Source organism: Aythya marila, assembly GCF_965140915.1.
Source record: "Aythya marila genome assembly, chromosome: 3".
NCBI classification, from domain to species: domain Eukaryota; kingdom Metazoa; phylum Chordata; class Aves; order Anseriformes; family Anatidae; genus Aythya; species Aythya marila.
The window spans coordinates 108,948,578-108,958,271 of record NC_139044.1 but is presented as its reverse complement, the minus strand read 5'-3'; the positions used below and the strand labels follow the sequence as shown (position 1 = coordinate 108,958,271).

Below are 9,694 nucleotides of genomic sequence, written 5' to 3'. Positions count from 1 at the left end.
CCGCCGGGCGGCGGGGAGGGGGCGCAGCGAGCCGGGTGCGGAGAGGTGCGGAGAGGCGCGCAGCCCGGGCGCAAGCAGCGCGATCGCGCAGCGCCTCCGGGGAGCGAGAGCATCCCAGAGCCTCCGCGGTGCTACGCGGAGCCGCCCCGGGGTTCTCGGGTTTCTCCACTCCGCGGAGGGGTCCCGAGAGTAGCGGACCCCGGGGAGATGCCCCTGGGGGGGTGCTGCGGGAGCGGAGCCGGGGCGGGGAGGAAGAGATCACACGTTTGCGGGCTGCGAGCCCCGGGCTGCTACGCCTGCAGGAGAAGCGGGGTTGAAAAGTTGGTTCTTCCCAGCCAGAAACTTTCTCCCTGCGTGCGCATGCCCGGAGTCTGGTGGGAGGTTGAGGGGGGAGCTGGGAGGGGGGGGTTGAAATAAGGAGGAGGCTGGAGGGAAGGGATCGGTTCAGTCTGAGCTCGGCTACTCCCGGGCGCGTTTGCACTCCGGCACACGCTCACGGCGCCGGGAGCGGGAGGAGGGATAGCACCTCCGTCTCCATCAGCCAGAGCACCTGGACACCTGGCCCCGCTGCTCGCTCGGATCTGCCTGTACCCGCTGGAGGAGCAGTGGGGTGGGGTGGGGAGAAAGCTGTGCCCCCCAGGGCCAGCAGAGACACTGACCTAGCCAAACGTTTTTTTTTTTTTTTTTTTTTTTTTTTTTTTTATTATTATTATTATCTTTTTATTTTACCAGCTCCAATTTAGCCCAGGATCTTTTAACTGCTGCCAGCGGTGGAGCACAGATCGGGATTAGGTAAATAAAAAGAACAACTCGTTTTGTTTGGTTTTTGTTTTGCCAAGCCTCGGGGGTTGGGGATATCAATCCAAACACCTTCTTTTCTCTCCCTCCTTTCTTTCTTTCCCCCCATCCTCTCTCATCATCCTCTGGATGGTGCAGAAGTGGGGAGATTCTGGTTCACGTGAGGAGAACTGTTCTCCTTGGGGCGGGCGAAGGGCTGGGGGAAGCCTTCACATGGGGCTCGGATATTTTGATGCTATTTAAAGGTTTGTCTTTCCCTCTCAAAGTTGTTTATCCCCCCTTGCGGAGGAGCTGTGTTTTTAACCCGAGCTAAAAATGACACATACTAGCTGCAAACCAGAAGTCTGAAACCAGAAGTCTGAAAGTCTGAATGTCCTTTATGGACTTGATCATTCAGCTTCTTCCTGGATTTCTCTCTCTCTCTCTTTCTTTCTTTCTTTCTTTCTTTCTCTCTTTCTTTCTTTCTTTCTTTCTTTCTTTCTTTCTTTCTTTCTTTCTTTCTTTCTTTCTTTCTTTCTTTCTTTCTTTCTTTCTTTCTTTCTTTCTTTCTTTCTTTCTTTCTTTCTTTCTTTCTTTCTTTCTTTCTTTCTTTCTTTCTTCTCAATTTTTAGTATTTTAGGGTCTGAGAAGCCTTCCCTGTTTCTTCCCAAGGCCATAACAAAAATGGATCTATTGTTTATATTTGTCTGAATGGATCAAAACAAGTTCTATGTAGGGAGAAACTGGGCTTCTCCCGAGGCCGAGCCTATAAACTGTCAGTGCAAAGCCGAGGATTAGGGTACAGTTGTTATTCCTGGCTTTTGGGAGGGAAACTATAAAAAATCGAGCGTAATACCGTCAAGCTGCGGGAATTGTCCGATAAAACGCAAGCAGGGCGGGAGGCTGAGAGCCGTCTCCCGGACAGGTGCACAATGGGTCCAGTTCAGCACGACCCAAGTCAGTGGAGGAGAAGGGCCATCCCTTAAACCAGCGGTGGGCTCGGGACCCGAAAGCGGTAGGACAGCGCCGTGCAGCTCCTCTCCCGGAGCCTGGCCACCGGGTGGCCCGGGACGGCTCCGCCTCGGTCTGCAGGGCCTAGGGATGCGCCTCGGTGCCCTGCCGAGGTGTCACCGCTAAGGGTTTTGTCCACCACCCGTGGCAGAGTGTGCTGTGGCCGTGGGGAGGCAGAGAAAAGAAATCAAGTTTGCTGCTGGGAGAGAGGAGGGACGTAGGGGAGGCACCGGGCGTCTCTGGGGAGAAATCGAGAATGAATCCCGTACTGGGGGGTGTGCGTGGGGGTGGGTGAACAGAATACACACAAAAAAACTCCCAACCCTATTAAAAATACTTCTGCAGAGAGCGGGCTGCGGAGCCTGGCCGCTGCGGCCACCCCGCCGGCACCCACCCAGCTGCGCTCCCGCCCGTGGCCCTCGCAGCCACCGGCCCGCGAGGATGGGGATACTGTTTGATTTTATTATTATTATTATTATTATTATTATTATTATTATTATTATTATTATTATTATTATCATTATTATTATTATTATTATTATTATTATTATTATTATTATTAATATTTGGTTTGGTTTTGGATGAAGGCTGCCCCGGCCAGTGTGGTGATTGCTGGTGCAGTCGGACCCTGGTTATTATTGTTATTATTATTACTGCGAGGCTAAGATCCACCGCATTCATCAGCATTCGCAATGGTGGTCTGGCGAAACTTGTCAACACTGATTTCGTGATAAAATGTGAATGATGATTTTATAAGGATTGAAGGGAGATATCCAAGGCACATGCTGACTGAGTCCTTCCAGTCCTCATTAATGTTAGCAATTAACTCTTTCACGCTCAATTAGCCCCGAATAAACCCGCTTTAATAGATTCTGCACACTTCATTAATACTTTGAATAAAACTGTGCTGAACAATGCACTGTATTCCTCAAGAACACCACATTCGAACAATGCGGAGCGAAAGGGCAATTTCATTCCCTTTCTAGCTACTTTCCCAAACACAGATAAATTGTAAGTTCTATTTCCTCGCTTAAACTGATAGGAAGGGAAAATCTCTTCCCCCAGAGGGGACAAAATGAGTGGCCGACCTGGTGGCAAAATGCTGCACAGCGATGCGATACAGCCGAAGGGACAGGGCTACCAGACTTTAAAGGAATCTGGCAAAACAGGAGGACTCTTCCCGACAGATGAACCTGATTGCTCTAGTTTGAGGCTATCCCAGGAATGCAGCATTTTATGCCCGCTACTTTATCATGTTTGTAAAAATAAGCAACGTTCTCAGGGTAATTTACCTCCTCCATTCTCCCATGTGGAACTAATTAGCAAACCTCATTATTTATGAGTCAGGTATTTAATGTAACAAATATCCCTTTCAAAGGACACATCGGAAATTGATAATTCAAGGTAGAAAGGAAAAATACTGGCTAGCACAGTTACCTAAAAATCCATTTAATTTCACTTCTTGCTATGTTACCAACTAAAGACGGCTGATTTATTTATTTATTTATTTATTTATTTATTTATTTATTTTGTATATAGCGGTGGTAAAATGTAGTCTGGAAGGTTAAGATTATAATGGTCTTAAAACAATGGCAACTGGACAATAGCATTACCGTATCTTCAGACAGGACAAAGGGTAAGAAAACTGGAGACAGATGCAGTCTTTCAAGTTTATGATCCTATTTTTGCAGCATAAATTTATCTTGGCATGAGTGGATTTTGTTTCAGTCAGAACACAAGTGGTTTGTTCTTAATTACTCACCGAGCAAGTTTGTGTTAAAATATAAAACCTCGCACAGTTTTATTGTGATGGGGGAACTGAAGCAGAGAACTCGTGGGGTCTTCTTTTAAAAAATAAAAATAAATAAATAAATAGAAAGAAACCCCGATAACGATCTGTTTACATGAAACTGAATTAAAGGTGGAGGTGACACCGAAATCAAAGAAACATTGATCTCTCTGCGGGCAAGCGGGAAAGCGGAGAATTACTGTGCTGTGAAACACTCTCGCTTTGATGTCCCGAAGAGAGGGGACTTCTTTATGAAATACTATGAAATACTCTGGTTCTATATTTTTTGACTATCCCGGTCGCACAGAGCAAAAGTGTAGCTTACATTTCTGGAAGAGTGCCAAGAAACTTGTAGTAACGTGAACATTCTACTCTCACCTTCTATTTCTCCCCTCTTTCACCCCCCCCCCTTTTTTTCCCCTATGTTCGTTATTTTTTTATTATTATTATTATTTTTTTTAATAGAACTGTTTTAGCAAAGGAAAGGGAAAAAAAAAAAAAAAAAAAAAAAAGCGAGGGCACTGGATGCTATGTGATTCTATTACCAATCAACCGTATTTGCTTTTGATTTCTACCCCCTTCTTCATTTGGAAAATCGAAACTGATTTTTATTTTTATTTTATTTTTAATTTTATCGGGCAAGAATTAATAAATACAAATTCGCATAATAGATTTTTGCTTGTACGTTCCAAATCAAATGTTTTCTGTGGATCCAAAGAAAGACAGGAATAAGTCCAGAAACTAACTCAGTTTGCAATAGCATCTTTCATGCTTGAGAGATCTAGGAGTTCCTGGCCAGGAAAACAGGCACAGAGCCGTTGTGACATACAGAAACAGACATTTCAGGTACCCAGACAAGAGTGTTTTCCATGTACTTTGCTCTTGGGGTCATTGATCGAGGCACTTGTGCTGCGAAGTGGACACTCCTAATGTAAGGGCAGCACTAACAAAATAAAAAGCATTTCCCCAACTGAAGAACAAAACTGGTTGGTTCACCAGCCCTAAACAGTTAAAAAAATATATATATAAATAAAGAAAAGAGGGAGGAGAATATAATATGTTAGGTTTTTGATCAGCTACTATCTAAATTGTATCCAATTAAAGAAAGCAAAATGTCACACTCTCTTATTCTGGGTCATTGCGATGGAATTCCACTAAGGTTTGAGTCTCTCTTCCTGCTGCTGATTTATGTAAAGCGGTGTGAAAGGTGGACATGGTGTACAGGGCCGCTCAGAGTAAGTTTCTTGCTCTCACACCCTCCCAGTCACAGCTCCTCAGTCCAGGCTACAGCCCAAATATAAATCAGATTTGTTTCCCTGGTCATTAGAACTCTTCTGTCACCAGTGCTTCTCTGTCCTGTTCCTCCTATCTCCCCAGCCCGGGGAGACAACCTTTGCTCTGCAGCACTTTGCTGCCTCCTTTTCTCCAAAGGGGCTTCACTCTTCATGTTGGAATGTACCTCCTCAGGCTGAGTGTCCCGGGGATCCTACAGGGACCCTGTGGGAATCTTGCAGGGATCCTAAAGAGACTCAGCAGGAGCCCTGGAGGGGATTTTACGGGACCCTGTGTGGATCCTGCAGGGATCCTATGAAGAATCATATAGGCACACTTGTGGGCACTCTATATGGATCCCATAGGAAAGGAGCCCCACTGAGGGCAAATCCCGGAAATCACCGGGGGAAAGGAGCATAAGCTCTGGGATGTGGAATAAGGAGGCTCCCAGGGGTGTAGGGATGCAGTGCTTCTAAAACCCATGGGTGCTCTCTCACACCACAAAAAGGGTAGGCTCTGTCCCCTCTGCCAGCCCTAAGGAGGCATCTCCTGCCAAATGGTTGACAGCAGCCAGGGCTGTGCTGAGGGCTCAGTTTGCAGGCAGGGCCAGATGCGCCTCGATGCTGCTGTCTGGTAGCATTTTCTCCTCCGCCTTGTGGGGTGGAATCGGTAGGGATCTGGCCCAGAGTAGAGGCTGGGGGCTTGGCAAGACCCCCGAAACATAGAGCAAAGTGGTGGTACCCAGTCAAGAGAAAGGCTGTGGCCCTGCAGCTGGTGGGCTGGGTATTCCTGCGGGTAGGGTCCCTCCAGCCGTTGTCTTTTTCCCTTGTGAAGGGCTTTAATTAAGCAACTGTCCTAGACTAGGACATGGGCTTAAAGCCAGGCACTTCCCCTTGGGGAGAGCAAATGGCACTTCAGATTTGTCACCCAGAAACAGCATTTTCCCATTTCTTTTTGCAGTACATAGAGGGAGAGCTGTTGTTTGTTTCTTTTTATTTTTATTTATTTTTTCTTTTTTTTTTCCCCCCAAGATATTTTAGTGTATTTTCTCTGTTTGAATGAGGGAGGATGTTTAGTTCTGAGCACCCTACCGCCTCCACCACCCCAGAGGCAGAGGCCTGGCTGAGGGAAGACCATGGGGAGATGAGCAAACAAGAACTAAGCACCCGCTCTCTACATAAACTCAACAGTCAGGGATAAAGACAATTTTGGGAGACAGACTGAGTGGGCAAAATCCTACCATTTTAGAAAGTAGGCGTCCCTCAGCCTAAGGGATTTTTAGTTTTGTTGGAGAACATCTACCTATATGGTCCAAAATATTATCTCTTGCTGTCTAAGTGCAGATGTTCATCAGGGGCATACCTGGCACACAAGTGCTATTGAGGGAGTGAATGACTGTAGATGGGGCATACCCTCTGTGTGTGATGGATGGGGAGAAGGAGACTCTGGAGACCTGTGGGGATACACTCACAGTCAAGAACTGGTTGGGCCTCTCCAAGTCCAAAGCAACTTCTTCCTGTGGCTTTGGAGAGGGGAATTAATAAAGGATGAGGTGAGAAATACCCATTTCTTTGTATAAATCTACCTCTTCCTCTTCTCTTCCCCGTCTTTATTTTCCAGATCTTTTCCTCCCCTGTTCCCAAGATCCTCGTCCCAAGCAGCCACCATGGGAAGTAAGACTCTGCCGGCCCCAGTGCCTATCCATCCTTCCCTCCAGCTCACCAACTACTCCTTCTTGCAAGCATTCAATGGGCTGCCTGCTGTGCCCTCTGATCACCTCTCCAACCTCTATGGCTTCAGCGCCCTTCACGCCGTACACCTGCACCAGTGGACTTTGGGGTACCCAGCCATGCATCTGCCTCGTTCCTCTTTCTCCAAGGTGCCCAGCGTGTCGAGCCTAGTGGATGCACGTTTCCAGCTGCCCACCTTCCCACTCTTTCCACACGTCATCCAGCCCAAGCAAGAGGCTACTAATGTGACCCTCAAAGCCAAACCTCGCTTTGATTTTGCCAATTTAGCAGTGGCTGCCACGCAAGAGGACCACTCTAAACTGGGACAGGCGGACAGCCAGGGCTCCCCCCCAGGGCTGGGGTCTTTACTTGAGGTGACTAAACTCTCTCCAGAGAAGAAACCCACACGGGGAAGGTTACCTTCCAAAACCAAGAAGGAGTTTGTGTGTAAATTCTGTGGCAGGCACTTCACCAAGTCCTACAACCTTTTGATCCATGAAAGAACCCACACTGATGAACGACCCTACACATGTGACATATGCCACAAGGCCTTCAGAAGACAGGATCACCTGAGGGATCACAGGTAACTATTCTCCTTGCTGTTTTTCCCTTTGTATCTGTGCTTTCCCAGTTACCCACCTACAGTTGTAAAAGTGCTTGTTAGAAAGGTCACATCCCCAGTCCCACGGCGGTGTTCCTTCCATGTTTTTCTCTGTTCAGTACTGGTAGAGAAACCCAGACAAGTCACTTTGTAAGACAAGCTTGTTGTACTCACCCACCCTGCAGAGATGACTTGCACAGTCTCCTTAGCTTCCACAGATATTTTCACCCTCATTTTGCACCATCTTGTACCCTCTACATTTTGATCATTTAGAAGTGTCATGAAGACACTAAGCCTGGTGACCCTAAAGTTAGAGGGAAGCTCCTTGTCCCTAAGAAGGGCACCCCTGTGCACCTCTGACATCTCCCTCTCTTCTTGCACTCACAAACAGTTGATTACCCTAGGGTTGCACTCTGGTGCTCTCAGTCTCAGTGGTAGGTGTAAAAATCTCCAGTGTGTTTTCCATCAAGTAAGATCACTGCTGAGTTCAGGCCAGTTGTTTCTGACATCTTGATTGTTTTTCTCTTCCTAGATATATCCATTCTAAAGAAAAGCCTTTTAAGTGTCAAGAATGTGGGAAAGGATTTTGCCAGTCCAGAACGCTAGCTGTCCACAAGACACTGCACACGCAAGTAAAGGAACTGAAACCTGCCAAACTTAAGTGCTGAATTTCCAGCTTCCATGAACTTTTCCTCCCCTTCAGACTTTACACCAAAACCAGAAAAAAAAAAAGAAAAAAGAAAAATGAAAAAAAAAAAAGACAAACTAAACAAACCCTGTCAGGATGGGAGCACAGAACTTTGTGTTTGTTTTTGTTTGTAGTTTAAAAAGAGCTAAATCCCCCCTGGCAACCCACTTCTTCAGCCATGGGTTAAAATGATATTTGGCATTTAAAATATACATGAATGATGCAGAAAGTGCTATGTGATTTGTGTGGTTTTGATAAACTTTATGCCAAAAGGTGGTGCTCACGTGTTGGACAGGAATCTGTTTAAAAACAAACAAAAACCCACCAAAAAAACACCACAAACAAACCAACAAATCCACAAAAATACTCCCACAGAAAATCCTAACAACCCTCCACCCCACCTGAAGTCGTAGATTCCAAAAGTATTACTTAAAAAGAAAAAGGAAAAAAAAAACTCTTATTTTATACTTTTTTTTTTTTTTTTTTTTTTTTTTTGACTGTATAAAGCTTCTTATTTTTACACTTCAGGAAATACAGAGAATTCCGGAAGATGATTAAGAACTGAAACTGTGGTTTCTCATCACAGCACCATTAGAACAAGAAGGGAGACTTGCTATTTTGTTTTCTTAAAAGGAGAAGAAAATTAATGTTTGGAAATGACCTAAAACTCTCAAGTGAAGAGTCCTATAAAGTGATGGAAAATGAATCCAGATCTTAGACCCGCAGGTCCCTGGTATCAGGATAAATCAGTGTTCTTGGGACATGGAGACCTTTATTTTTGCCTTGCGGTCTAGTGTGCTGCGAGGAGGTTTGTAATGCGTGGACTTATTTAAAAAATCCCAAAGGAAAGAAAGATGGCAATATGTCAAACTGATGGTATGCACAACGTGGTTTTAGTGGTACTTTAAAGTCTTCATGCATCTTGATGAGACAGAACAAATCTCAACCTGAGAGCATATTTTTCTAAATGCTGGCTTTCTGAACAGTGTATTCAAATTAAGAGACATTCCAATAAGTTTTGTTTATTAAAAAAAAAAAAAAGTTGTATGGCTGTTTGGCACTTTATGCTGATTATTGGTAATTGACATTTATCACTGGATTGTGTGTGTTTTTTAAGTATTAAAATAAATCGTTATTTTACAGGCAAGTCTGCACGGACTTCATATGTGTTCATTTGGTTTCAGATCTCCCCCTTACCAAACCCTCTCTATCAATATTCAGAACATTTTTTTTTTTTTTTCCAAGTGAGCTTGATATTTCCTCAGTGCTTGTTTCTACCAGTCTTGGAAAGTCTGTATTTTTCCTTAATGCATAAACTTTCTCCCCTTCTTTTTTCCTTTTTTTTTTTTCCTTTCCTACCTCCCTTTCCTCCCTCCTCCCCCCCCCCCCCGCCCCCTCTTCCATCCCCCCCTCCCTTTTCTTTTTTAAAGGCTAACAAAAGTAAACAGAACTGTTGGGAGTCAAATAATTTTGCTTCCAGTGTGGAAAAAAATCGTCTTGGGTAACTAAATCTTGGGTATTAGCTGATAAGATTAGGTGTCAGAAGTGTTATAAAACAAATCAGATGAATAATGGGCAGACTGTTACTTCTTTCACAGCCTGAAGGCTCTGCCGGAGAGCGGCCTTCTCTTAGCTTGTCGGGAGTGGGCATTTTTCAGACGCATCTTCGGCCGATATAGCGCTTATTGGGGCGGCCTTTGATTCCCGGCAGCTGTCTTAGATCAGAGATGTTTATTCCACTGCGAAACCTCTTCGGATAGAGACGGGGGAGAGAGCTCAGAGCGGGGGCATCCGCCTTAGCCTTTGAAGCTCCTCTTGCCGTCCTT

General features: G+C 45.3%; 1 protein-coding gene across 2 annotated transcripts; it reads left to right on the top strand.

The window, feature by feature from the left end:
- Nucleotides 1-481: 481 nt before the first annotated feature.
- On the top strand, nt 482-9,075 carry OSR1 (odd-skipped related transcription factor 1). 2 transcript variants are annotated; one of them, XM_082756709.1, is made up of 4 exons: nt 482-792; nt 6,470-7,162; nt 7,713-7,812; nt 8,397-9,075. In XM_082756709.1, the coding sequence occupies exons 2-4, from the start codon at nt 6,516-6,518 to the stop codon at nt 8,424-8,426; spliced, it is 777 nt and encodes a 258-aa protein (XP_082612835.1). In that variant the 5' UTR covers nt 482-792; nt 6,470-6,515; the 3' UTR covers nt 8,427-9,075. The 2 variants fall into 2 exon arrangements, with proteins under 2 accessions (XP_082612835.1, XP_082612834.1); XM_082756708.1 differs by having other exon boundaries at nt 7,713-9,075.
- The last annotated feature ends 619 nt before the right edge of the window (nt 9,076-9,694 follow it).